The sequence below is a fragment of the Balaenoptera musculus genome, chromosome 6, assembly GCF_009873245.2.
Source record: "Balaenoptera musculus isolate JJ_BM4_2016_0621 chromosome 6, mBalMus1.pri.v3, whole genome shotgun sequence".
NCBI classification, from domain to species: Eukaryota; Metazoa; Chordata; class Mammalia; order Artiodactyla; family Balaenopteridae; genus Balaenoptera; species Balaenoptera musculus.
In genome coordinates, this window is record NC_045790.1 from 90,955,839 (window position 1) to 90,969,114 (window position 13,276).

At 44.8% G+C, this 13,276-nt stretch overlaps 1 protein-coding gene across 1 annotated transcript; it reads right to left on the minus strand.

Moving 5' to 3' along the window:
- Nucleotides 1-206: 206 nt before the first annotated feature.
- Nucleotides 207-500, minus strand: LOC118897316 (60S ribosomal protein L37-like). Its single transcript, XM_036856417.1, has one exon. The coding sequence runs from the start codon at nucleotides 498-500 to the stop codon at nucleotides 207-209; it is 294 nt and encodes a 97-aa protein (XP_036712312.1).
- Between the last annotated feature and the right edge of the window lie 12,776 nt (nucleotides 501-13,276).

The window sequence follows — 13,276 nt, forward strand, 5'->3', positions numbered from 1 at the left end:
TTATTTGCTTCCACAGTTATTTCTTGATGAAACTAGTGGTCAGCAGATCTATTACAAATTGGTCCCTAGGTACATTCCAGAGCCATTAATTTAAACTGTCAATTTGAATATTATAGTTTTAATTTTTAATTTTTTCTAATAAGCAGTAGAATGACTTTTTTGTTTGTTTGATTTTTAAACCAGAACATTTATTGCATGACTAATCATTAAGACGAACTGGATGCTGCAACAGCTTCCCTCTTGGGTTTAGGTGTGGTTCCTTCACAGAATCCATGCCTGAATGTGCGGTCTACAATTTCTAGGTGCCTCATTCGACCAGTGCCAGTGGTATTTCGTCTTTTAGCTTTAGCACTCCAGTTATGCTCTCTCTTTCGCTTGGCAGTGTAGCCACATTTGCCACAGGTCGACTTCTGAAGGTGGTAGGCCTTAGAGCCACAGCGGCGGCACAACGCGTGCGTCTTATTCCGACGCTCTCCAAACGATGACGTTCCCTTCATCATCTCACTTCTGCTGCTGAGACCAAAGATAGAATGACTTTTTAAAACAGAAATTTTATCTGGAACCCAACATAGAACTCAAGAGGACATAGTGTAAACCTTCAACAATTAGTGGAGAATACTTCACTGTAGAACTCCTGGAGATCTCAGAGCAATCCTAGAACTCTGCAGAGCTCAGATAGAAAACCACAGGCTTAGAGATCAAGGTCAGTTCTCACACATCCTTGAAAGCTTGAATTTAAGAAACAAGTGCCTGAAAGTACGATGTTGCCTTCCTTCTTGCAAATGCATCAAAACTTGAAGGATTTTTTTAAAAGCATTTATTCCATTGCTGAATGGGAATCAAGGCAGTTCTGGGTTATTTCTTCAGAAAGAAATGGGAAATTTGGGTTCTGTGTTTCCATTTTTAGTCTTTTCACATCACTCCATACCCTTACCACAAAGTGCAGTATGCACTCCCTGTACAGTAATGCGTGAGACATGAGAATGGATCACCATGCAGACCATGAACTTCATTGTCCATTGTGTTGTGAGCACACCTGATAGGGTGGGGAAATTCATTTATTTGCAGAATGACTTACTTTGTGAAGGATGCTCACAGAAGGGACCAGAAAAGTGAGCCAACAGAAGGAGAGGACCCACCCAACTAGTTAGAGAACTCCAAGAAGTCTCTTTAGAGTGTTGAGGCAGCAGCAACACTTGGAACCTATGGGTTGCATCCATCAGCTTGCCCAGAGACTTGAAAGTAAGAGAAAAGAGAAAGATCACATAGTTTATTCTGAAGGAGCCATACAGAATCCTGTTTCTCCTGTTCTACTGCTAAAGGCTTTCCTGGATATGGAGAAAACCTAGTGATATTATTTCCAGGCTATGAAATAAATAGACACTGGACAAAGATCTTTCTTTCTGACTTTTAAAGTGAAGTAGAGAGAGCATAGGTTTTGGACTCAGGATCCGTGTTTTCCAGGTTTCAATTCCAGTATAGAGCCTTCTTTGCTATGTGACCTTGAGTTTGTAACATGGGTTTCCTGTGCCTCAGTTTCCTCCTATGTACAGTGAAAATGAGGGTTCCTTTAGCCATCAAAAATGTGAAATGAATGAGACATAGTTTCTATTATCAAAGACCTCCCAATTTGTCAGTGAAATACATTTCACAAGAAGTACTCTTTCTCTCCAGTTGTGGGATAGGAGACTTCAAACAGGTGATGAGACTTAACTTGAATTTGGGGGGGATGAGTGCCAGTGTGCTAAATAAATGAAGGGAAGGAACATTTGGGGGCAGAAGGGACAGCAACTTTAAAGCACAGAGATGGAAAAATTTCACAATATACTCTAGGATCTGTAGCAGTTGGAAAAAGTTGAAGCATGGGTAATGTGATAAATAGGAGAAGAGGAAGGAGAAGAAGGAAAAGAAGGAGAAGAAGAAGAAGGAGAAGGAGGAGGAGGAGGAGGAGAAGAAGAAGAAGAAGAAGAGGAAGAAGAAGAAGAAGAAAAAGGAGAAGGAGAAGAAGAAGAAGGAGAAGGAGAAGAAGAAGGAGGAGGAGGAGGAGGAGAAGAAGAAGAGGAAGAAGAAGGAGAAGAAGGGGAGGAAGAAGAAGGAGAAGGAGAAGAAGAAGAAGAGGAAGAAGAGACCAGATCACAGAGGACATAATAGCCTTATTAAGGGTCTTAGACTTTATCTTGACAGTATCTGGAGATCAATGAAAGATTTTCAACAGAAGAATGACATGTGCCCTTAGGTTTGTTAGACCACTTTGGCCACAATATAGGACAAGAGCTGGCAAATTATGGCTCATGAGCCAAATCCATGCAGCTTGTGTTTTTCTAAATAAAATTTTATTGGAACAGAGTCATACCCATTCATTTATGCATTGTCTTCCGCTGCTTTTGCATACAATGGCGGAATTCCTTAGTTGTGATAGAGATCCTATGGCCACAAAGCCTAAGATATTTACTATCTGTTCCTTTACAGAAAAAGTTTGTCAACCGTGATGCAGAGGATGGATTAAAGGAAGGCAAAGGCTGGTGAGAAGGAGTTTTGTTAGGAAGCCCTGCCAAGACTATAAAAGACATGGCCTGAGCCTGAACCAGGCGGGAGCAGTGGAGCTGGAGACAAGGGGAAGGTGTCAAAGGAGGTGAAATCAACAAGACTTGGTGACTCATTAGATGTGGAGGTGGAATGGTGAGAGGATTCCAAAACAACTCTCAGTTTCTAGCTTGGGCAACTGGATGGGTGGTGGTGCCAGTTGCTAAGATTGGGTTACCAGGAGGTAGAGCACTTTTGGGGATAAAAAGGATGGTTCCAATTTAGACACGTAGCACTGTGACATCCCAGCAGAGGTGGTAGCTAGAAATGTGGGTCAGGAGCTGAAAAGAGTGATCTGCTCCAGACATACAGATTTGGGATTTGTCAGTATAGGGATGCACAGATTACCCAGGTATGTAGAGTGGGGAGAGAGGAGATGACCAACAGTGGTACCCACAGAAACATCAGTGTTTCAGAATGGACATAGGAAGAGGTATTTGGAACGGAAATGGTGAAAGAGGTCCCAGGGGGGATGAGGAAAACTAAGAGAGTATTTGCTGAACAAAGTAAGCCAGACAAAGTGAAACTAACTACCAATGTTCCATAAAGAGAATGGGGGTGGGTCATCGGGAGCAGGAGGGAGAAAGGATGAAAATAAGAGGGATGCAAGGCAGTAGGAGATGAGTGAAGCTGGGAGGAAATAGCCTCCATTTCCTGCACACTTGTTATGTGCCAGAGAACATCCGAAGTGCTTGAGTTCATTTCATCTGTACAACAGCCTCTCAAGGTAGGAATAGTGATTCCTGTTTTACACATGAGAAAACTGAGGCATAGATACTTAGCAACTCACTGGAGGTTATACTGCTGGCAAATGGTGTAGTGGGGATTCCAACTCCCAAATCAATGCCCTTGAACCCTACGTCAAGTGACACACCTCTATTCCACCTCCCTAACTCCTTACAAATACCAATTGTCACCAAAGACCAGCTCCAACGTTATGTCTTCTGGAATGACTTTCCACTCAACTGTCCCCTTCCCGTGCTGGGTCAGCATGGTGGGGTCCTGAGGCAGAATTGTATTAGGTCAAGCGCATAGAGTTGGGTGCCTGACTGCTTGGGTTCAAATCCCGGCCCCAGCGCTTATAAGCTATGCAACCTCCTCCCACAACCTCCTTGTGCCTCCTTGTGCGCCGATAAAATAGGGTTGACAAGAGTCCCAACCATGTAGGTATGGATTCATGTAAAACTTAGAACAGGACCTAGTGCATAGTGAACATTTTTTTAAAAATTTTTATCGTAGTATAGTTACTTTACAATGTTGTGTTAGTTTCTGCTGTACAGCAAAGTGAATCAGTTATACGTATACACATATCCACTCTTTTTTAGATTTCCTTCCCATTTAGGTCACCACAGATCATTGAGTTGGGTTCCCTCTGCTGAACAGAAGGTTCTCATTAGTTATTGATCTATTTTATACATAGTAGTGTATATATGTCAATCCCAATCTCCCAATTTGTCCCAGCCCCCCTTGGTAACCACAAGTTTGTTCTCTACATCTGTGACTCTATTTCTGCTTTGCCAATAAGTTCATCTGTACCATTTTTCTAGATTCCACATAAAAGCGATATTATATGATATTTGTTTTTCTCTTTCTGACTTACTTCACTCTGTATGACAATCTCTAGGTCCATCGAGCGTAGTGAACATTTAATAATTACAACTCTCCAATGGCGCAGAGGACGTGCTCGGTGCTGCTGTAAGTACTATATATAGATTTACATTTAATCCTCACAACGCACTTCCAAGGAAAGAACTGGTTTTATTTCCATTTTACAGACAAGGAACTGAGGCAGAAAGAGTTTAAATAACTCAGTGATGGTCACACGGCTCAAACAAGGGTTTGGTAGTATCGATGGTCTTCTTATTCCAGTCCTGGTCCCAGCAGGTCTCAGCCCCAGTCCTCACCCTGTGCTGTGGTTCATCATGCATCTGTTGGTCTGTCCACAGATCTGAGCAGGGATATGCCTTATTCCCCTTGGTAACCCCAGCAACAAGGAATGATGCTTGACACTCGGTAGATACTCAACAAATATTTCCTGAATAAACCAATGATTGGACAAACCCCTCTTGAAGGTCTTAAGCTCAATCCATTTAGTCTTCACAACTGATCAGCATGGTGGGTGCATTGAATCTTACACCAGGACACCCACTCAACTCTTGGAGTGTCCCCTCAGCTGGCATATGGCATTAATATGTTTGCTTCTGGCCTAAAATGATTACCACTGTTTAACCCAGGGCAGTAAAACCCCTTGGAAGGGCTGGGATGGGCAGCCAGACCTCGGGTCCCCTGGAAGACTGACCTCACCAACTCTGAGAACCTCTCAGAAGCTTCCAGAATGCACTTACAAGCAGCACAAGAAGCCAGACCTGCTGCTTTCATGCACACTGGCTTTGGGGCCAAGTATCCTGTCCCTAGCTTCCCATCTGCTCATCTTCACTCCCAAATGGCTTTCAGCTCCCTGGAAGCCCGTCCTCCTTCCTCCCTGTAGGGATGACTTGCTCCCCCTGGGGCTCTTGGGCAGAGGCTCTCAGCCTCTCACAGGAGGGGACGCAAACGTGCTCTTGTGGTGGCTCTGCCTTCGTGACCCTCCCAGGGGAGCACTCGGCCTCCCCACTGTGTTGATTTTCATGAGGACGTTCATGAGGACGTTCTACCCTGATGGTTAAGGCGAAGTTAGGCGACGCTGAAGCCAGGTGGCTGCTTCTCAATTCCTGATGGTGGGGGATTTCTAAATCTACTTCCCACTGGTGAAAACACTCGATTTTTGCTAGAAGGGACCTGGGAGTGATGGGTTGACTCCCAGTGAGGGGACAAGGGGCCAGGGTGGGAGAGGAAAGCCCCCTGCAATTGATCCCTTGGGTTCTAAAGCTGAAAGGTACCTTGAGGATCTTGTTCTGGTCCTTCTATAGAAAGCATTTCCCTGATAGGCAGGCCACGGCTGGCTGTGTGACCTTGTGCAAATCCCTAAATGTCTCTGAGATTTCACCACCTAAAAAATGGCTTTCTTAGCGGGGATGGTACAATGAGCAGAAATGTATGTAAATGTGTATGGTTAAGATTTTTGTTTTTTAAACTTTAGGGCTCCAATTGTAAACATGCTAGTTATTGGGAGTATTAGCATAGAACGTTTGCTCTCTCTTTATATATATACGTGTGTGTGTGTGTGTGTGTGTGTGTGTGTGTGTGATGCATTTGTTGAATGAATGAACATTCTTGTGCCTCAGTTTCTTCTTTTGTGAAATGAGACAAGGCTGGTACCTACCTTGCAGTGTTGCTGTGAGTTTTAAATGTCTTTCTGCCTGCACAGCTTTTAGAGAAATTCCTGGTATGGAGTAAGCACTCAATAATTATTATTGATGGCAGGGCATTTTCTTTCATTTATTTGTCGAGCATGGTGGATGCTCGATAAAAACGTGTAATGAATGTAAGAGAATTTAAAAACGAAACAGCAACGATCAAAAAATACCTCAGTATGCTATGGGCAATGCCCTTCTTTTTGTTAGCAGAGCTCAGACTTGGGTCCCAGCAACAACAAGGCTGTGATAGGTGAGTTCTCAGGGAATGTCTGGGTAGATTCCTTGTGGTCCCAAGTGCCCTGTGCCCACAAACATCTCGGCCTCCTGTCTCTTAAGGATGCTAACGGTCTGGAGCCGGCGAATGCAGACTTACACGGAGGGGTACCAGCTCCCAGCTGAACCAGAGATGTACAGAATTTGGCAAGTGCTAAGGGGAGTCTCATTACAGCAGTGGCTGCTGTCCAGATAAAACTACCTGTCACGACCGGACTCTTTCTGATCCTCCAGATGGCCTGGGCCACGCTCCAGATTGAGGAGCTCTGAGGAAGGTGCTGGAGTCTCCGTGGTTCTGTGTCTATAGCTCCAAGCCCCGGGTCTCAGCTGTGTGTGCTGAGGGCTTTTGTGGCCCAACCCTCTCTGTTCATTCCGTTGGCTTCTAGGGGCAACCTCCGTGATCCCCGCCTCGCTGGATGATGAATCATCTCCATGACAATCAGTCATTTGGGGAAAGTGGTTGTGCTCGAGTGCAGATTCCTTAGGCTAATAATCATGTCCGGCAGCTCCTGGGTTCCAGTTGTTTCTCACCCAGACAGCCAGAAGGCAGAAGTGTCTATACCCCATGCTTTTACTGACAGGTGTGAAGATAAGAGCATGGCCTTTGGAATTATACTGACCTGGGTTTGAATTCCACCACTGACGGGTTGTGGCTTTGTGCAAATCTTTCACCTCTTAAAATCTTGATTTTCTCCGTCTGCAAGATGAGGATAATATTTCCCTGGTGGTTCCAGGTAAAGTTGAAAGTAATTCATACAGGGATTCCTAGCATAGAGCCTGGTGCATGGGTGAAGCATGATAGAAGGCAGCACTATGATTGATGCAAGCAAGCAAAAAGATTTAGAGGAAGGGCAGCAAACTTTGTCTGTAAAGGGCCAGACAGTAAATATTTGAGGGTCTATGGGACCAGACAGTCACTGTGGCAACTACTCAACTCTGCCACATGAAAGTGGCCACAGACCATTCTTAAATCAATGAGCAGAGCTGTGTTCTAATAAAACTTTATTTATAAAAACGTGCTGCTGGGGGCTTCCCTGGGGGCACAGTGGTTAAGGATCCACCTGCCAATGCAGGGGACATGGGTTTGAGCCCTGGCCTGGGAAGATCCCACATGCTGCGGAGCAACTAAGCCTGTGCGCCACAACTACTGAGCCTGCACTCTAGAGCCCACTTGCCACAACTACTGAGCCTGCCTTCCACAACTACTGAAGCCCACACACCTAGAGCCTGTGCTCCGCAACAAAAGAAGCCACCGCAATGAGAAGGCTGTGCACTGCAACAAAGAACAGCCCCCTCTCGCCACAACCAGAGAAAGCCCGCGCACAGCAACAAAGACCCAACGCAGCCAAAAATAAAATAAAAAATAAATTAATTAAGGGAAGAAAACAAACAAACAGGCTCCTGGTAGGATTTGGCTCCTGGGTTGTAGTTTTCCTGCACAAGGAGACTGAGTCTTATAATATCTATACGTTCTAGTCACTAATAATATTTAATCTGTTTTACCTTTATGGTGGGTATTTAATTCTTCCTTGTGCAATAGAGAGACTTAGCTTGGAAGACTACATTTTCTTTGTCCTGCAGTCAGGTATGACTGGGTGTATCCTCAGAGTCCATTTTGCATATGGAACCAAGGTTCTATCTCAAGGGAACAGAAAATGGAAGTGTACTAACTTGGTTCAAGGATGTTGGTTCAGTGTAGCAAGGAAAAGTGGTTTTGAGTATATTTGTTTCTAGTAGGCAGGGGATGTATCTGGCTCATCTATAGGGCCTGGTACAGAGTAGTCAGTCTTTGGTGAGTTAATTCAATAAACAGATCCTAAATAATTTCCTTCAGTCCTCTTCACACAGTTGTATGTCCCTGACAGTTTGGGGCTCTTGCTAATTGGATGGAAATCTTCCATCTGAGATTCATAACAAATGTTCATGACCAAGGTAGGTAGCCATTTAGGGTTATTTGTCTAATGTGCTCCCAATGCTTCATGAGGCTAGTGTCCCCACAGTAGCAGAGGGTGGTGTTCCTTGAACATCATAGCAGATAATTTCCAAATACAGCCACACCAATGTATCAATATATATGCCATCCCACATGTTCTTATTACAATGTGATATGAACACTTTTCCTTCAAAATGTGGGTTTTATGTTCCCTCCCCTTGGACCTGGATGGATCTTTGTAACTGCCTCGATCAACAGAATGTGGCAGAAGTGAGGGTGCACGACCCCCAAGGCGAGGTCTAAAAGTCAATATGGTTTCACCTGCTTTTTCTCACTCTTAGGACACTTGTCCTTGAAATCCATACACCCTGTTGTAAGGAAGCTCAGGCCACACGGAGAAGCTACATGGAAGTGTTTTGGCTGACACTTAGCTAAGCCCCAGCTGACAGTCAATGTCAACATGTGAGTAAATGAGGGTTCAGATAGTTCTGGCCCCTGGCCTTTGAATCTTCCACTTGAGGCCTCAGACATCATGAGGGAGGAATTAGTGTCCAAATGCCCTATCCAGAGAGAGATCACAAGTGATGACTGATTTTCTAAGCCACTAAGTTTGGGGTAATTTGCTATGCAGCATTAGGGAACTAATGTAAAGATATTGCAATCCTTTACTGTCCTGATGGTCCTATTATGTCACAGAGGACTTGAGAGCACAGTAATGCTGGGAAAAGGCAGCAGGCACCATGGGGGTCATCATTCATTCATTCAGTACCTACTCTGTACCAGGCTCTGTGTTAAGATTCTGGGGAAACATAGATGTAGATGCTGCTTCAGCTTCTACACTCAAAGAGGTCATAACACACAGGAGAAGATAGACTCTAACCAAATAACTCAATTTACAAACTGATAAGGGCTTAAAGGAGACTGTAGGAAGTGAGGCAGGAAAACAATGAAGGGAACAATTATTTATACCTGGAGGAGTGTGGAAAAGCTCTACACAGAAAGTGTCACTCAGTTGGGCTCTGTAGGAAGAAGAGGAGTTCACTATGTAGCCAGTCAGGGAGGTGGAATTCTAGGCAGAGGGAACTAAGTGCATAAAAGTCAGCAGGTGGGAAGGAGTCTGGAGGGTTGGGGGAATCAGGTGGCTGGAAAGTGGAATTGGAAGGAGGGCTGTCAAGAAAAGAAACAGGGAAGGTAGGACGGAGTCCTACTGTGATGAGCTTTCCGTGGTTGTTCTGAGAACATTAACATTTATTCTACAAGCAATAAGGAGCCACTAGAATATTTTAGGTGGGTCATCTTCCAGCAGCGTGGAGGGAGGAGAATTCAAAGCCAAGGAACGCAGTTGGGAGGCTGTTATCTCCTAAAACACCCTGGAGGGAGGGCTGAGCTGAGGCAGTGTCTGCAGTGGAGAGGAGAAGATGGGCGTATGAGATAGTTTAGAGCTGAGTCTAACATGGGTTGAGCCCGGGTGTTGGGGCATCCCCAGTGCCTGGCCCGGGTCACAGGGCAGAGACAGGGAGCAGGGTGTGGGGAAGATCGTGAGCTCACCTGCGGACCTGTTAGGTTTGAGCCTCGCCATTGGAAACATCCAGTAAGCAGTCCCTGCGGGATCGCAGGCTCCAAGGAGAGATCTGAGCTAGAGATAGAGCATTAGCAGCTGTCTCGGCTTCGAGGTATAATCGAAGCCCCGTAGGAGTGGATGAGGTTATTGAGAACAGCGTTTCTCAACCTTAAACAAAGGGAATGTAGTGTCTTGGTAAACATACACCCCCTACCCCCCAAAAAACCTAGAAAAACAAACTGATAGAACCCCGTGGGTACAGCTAAGAATCCCTGCATCGTGGTTCATCACCGAGGAGATTTTGCTGAGCTTAACCTTCAGAGATTTGTATTAAAAAATAGACATCTCAAAACAGGTAGATACAAAGAACAGAGTAGTGGTTACCAGAGGGGAAGGAGTGGGGGGTCGAAATGGGTAAAGGGGGTCAACTGTATGGTGAGGGGTGGAGACTATGCTTCTTGGTGGTGAGCACTCTTTCTGGTACACAGAAGTCGAAATACAATACTGTACACGTGAAACTTACATAGTGTTATATAAACCCATACATTAAAAAAAAAGCGCTCAGACATCTCTTTCCTTTATTAAATATTAAGTTACACTGTTAAATATGCTTTTTCAAAATTTATTTACCCTATCTTAGCGATTCTGATATGGCTGGCATTTTGCTCTCCCCTCTCCTCCCCAGGCCTGGGTTGCACCAATTTTTAAAGGGAGAAATGGGAAAGAGGAGACTGAAAGGAAAACACGAGAGGGGGCGGGGCGGGCGAGGCGCCGGGGTGGGGTGGGGTGGGAGGGGAAAGGAAGGGGGCGGGGCTAAAGAGGCGCGGGGGGAGGGGCAGAGGACAGGGGGAATCAGGGAGGAGGAGTTTTCTGGGGGCGGCCACCTGTGCCAGGTACTGCGGAGAGGACCTCGGCGAGGGATTTGGTCCCGGGGCTGGGCGGGCTCTGGGTGCGAGCGGCCCTCAGACTGGATGGCAAGGCCGGCGCTTGGGGGGATGGAGGTCGGGTCACCTCCTCTCCGCAAGGGGACCTCGACTGCACGATTTGATGCTGTCACACAACAGCTGTTTCACAATTTGCGTAGCTGATTTCACGCCCTTCCGAAAGTTCTGCCGCATTCCTGGCAGTTACAATTGTTCTGTCTTTGGGCAGTCGGGGAGGTAGGTGCCCCCAGTATGGCGCCACTTAGCCAGAGCAGTTTTAGAAGTTCAGATTGCAGAGGGCTGCTGGGCCAGGGGAGACGCGGGAGTACGGGTGGGGACTCTCCCCTGGCTGGCGGAGGGCACAGCTACTGTCAGCCCGGCTCTGACACAGGAACTGGGCCCTGCCAGCCTCTCGCTTGTGATGCTCTGCGTGACGGAGACCCGTCCACTCACAGAAACGGTGCGGGGCTGCACAGCTGGACTTTATCTGTATTTCACCTTCAGGCGAATTTCTTGAGGAAAACAGAATACCGAAGAACAAACAAAAAACCCCTTGTGCGTGTGGGTTCGTTGGTAATTTTTTCAGGGAGGATGTTAAATCGAGGCCAAAAGAGTCATTAAAATCAAACATACAATTACCTTCTGTACCCTCTCAATATCCGGGAACGATTAAGCCTAAGCAAACGAAATTGCCAATGGCCTAAAAATGGAAAAGAAATCTCTCTGCCTGCCTAAGTGGGGTTTACAGAGAAACCCCTGGGACTCTTGATGTCCCAAACAACCTGTTAGTGCTTTGGAGACCTTATGGAACAGGTTTCTGCATTTGGTGTGTCGTTTTGTTTTTTTTTGAACTCTACACACGATCAATTGCAACTGTTTCCAAGATTGTCCTGGGTAGTCAATAAGTACATTTGTTTTCTGAGAAGGATGTATTTTGAGGAAGAGCAGAAAATACAGTGGGGAAAATGTCAGGAGGAATTAAATGGAGTGACATAATTCCCAGGGGGAGGCAGACGTCAGCTGCATTCCCTGTGTCTTGCTCTACCTTGGAAATCTTTCAGAACTCACTGGAAAATAAAGATGTATGTGATGGAGACGTGGGTGGATTCAATAGCTACAATAAGAGAGAGGGAATGAAATGCAAACACACCCTTGGTTGGATTATTAAACTGATTTAAATACATAATTCACGGCTGGATGTAAAGCATTGTTTTCCATTGCATCTTCTTCTTTGTAGGAAAAAAAAGGGTAACTTGTGGTTTATTATTTCTGACTTGGACCATAGAACCGTGTATAGTAGATTCTCGGTAAGTATTTGTCAAACATTAAGTGTATAAATGAGTGAGAATGAGTGAGTAAATGGCAGAGTCAAAGGAACTTTTGGGGTTATATAAAATTAAGTTGTTGTGCAATTAAAAACGAAACCCTTATGCTCCTATGCCAGTCATTATTTAGGCAGGTTCACACCCATTATTGTATTTAACTCTTCCAACAATACTGTGAAGTAAATATTATTATCTCCATTTTATAGTTAAGGAAACGCAGGCTTAGGGAGGGTAAGCAGTTGCCCAAAGTAGCATATTTAGGAAGTGGTGACAATGACATTCAGATCCTGGGTCTTCTTATTCTTCACCAAGTTTTCTTTCCATACATTATGATAGACATTGGAAGGTTGGAGGTGGGTATATATCCAACGAAGCCTCCAGGGATACTGCTTGTTCCAGAAACCTTGTACAGTTTCAGTTTATATTTCCCAGATCCAATGTGAAAAAAAAGGACTCTCATCTGTTTGGAAAGGTGAAGTAGAGTTTTTTGAAGCTGTAAGACAGGTGAGGTTTTAGGTTATTGATTTCATAAATCTGCGTTCCCCTGGAGCTTGGGTACTTATCATTTTTTACAAATAAATTTTATTTCGAAATATTCACAAACTTAAGAAAGAGTGGCAAGTACAATGCAAATAACTTTTTTTCCTTCTGAATTATTTGAAAATAAGTTACCAACCTGATGTCCTGTGACCTCCAAATAGTGAAGTGGATATTTCCTACAAACAAGGATATTCTCCTATATAACCACAACGCAACCGTCAAACTCAGGAAATTAACATCTATCCAATACTATTATGTAATCCTCAGGCTCCGTTCACATTTCCCGCATGGTCCCGATAATGTCCTGTTAGTCCTGCTGGAAGACTCCACTCTAGAATCATTGGCCTCAGTTGTCAATGCGCTTTAGTCTCCTTCAGCGTGGGACAGTTTCTCAGTCTTTCGTTATTTTCACAACCTTGACACTTTTGAAGATTACAGGCCAGTTATTTCGTAGAACATCAGTTCAGCTGTGTTTGTCTGATGTTTCTTCATGACATTATCCCAGTTGTGCAGCTCTGGCAGGACTATCCCAGAAGCGATGCTGTTCTTCTCATTGCATCCTGGCACGAGGTGTGAAATTCCAGTTTGTTCCATCACTGACGATGTTCAGTTCCTAAGGTGGCATCTGCCAGGCTTCTCATTGTAACGTTACACTCTTTTTTCCCTCTGTAATTTTTTTTTTAACATCTTTATTGGAGTATAATTGCTTTACAATGGTGTGTTAGTTTCTGCTTTATAACAAAGTCAATCAGTTATACATATACATATATCCCCATATTTCTTCCCTCTTCCGTCTCCCTCCCTCCCACCCTCCCTATCCCACCCTTCTAGGTAGTCACAAA

Excerpts from the sequence above, each read along its gene's own strand:
- LOC118897316 (XM_036856417.1), bottom strand. The coding sequence starts at position 500 with ATGATGAAGGGAACGTCATCGTTTGGAGAGCGTCGGAATAAGACGCAC.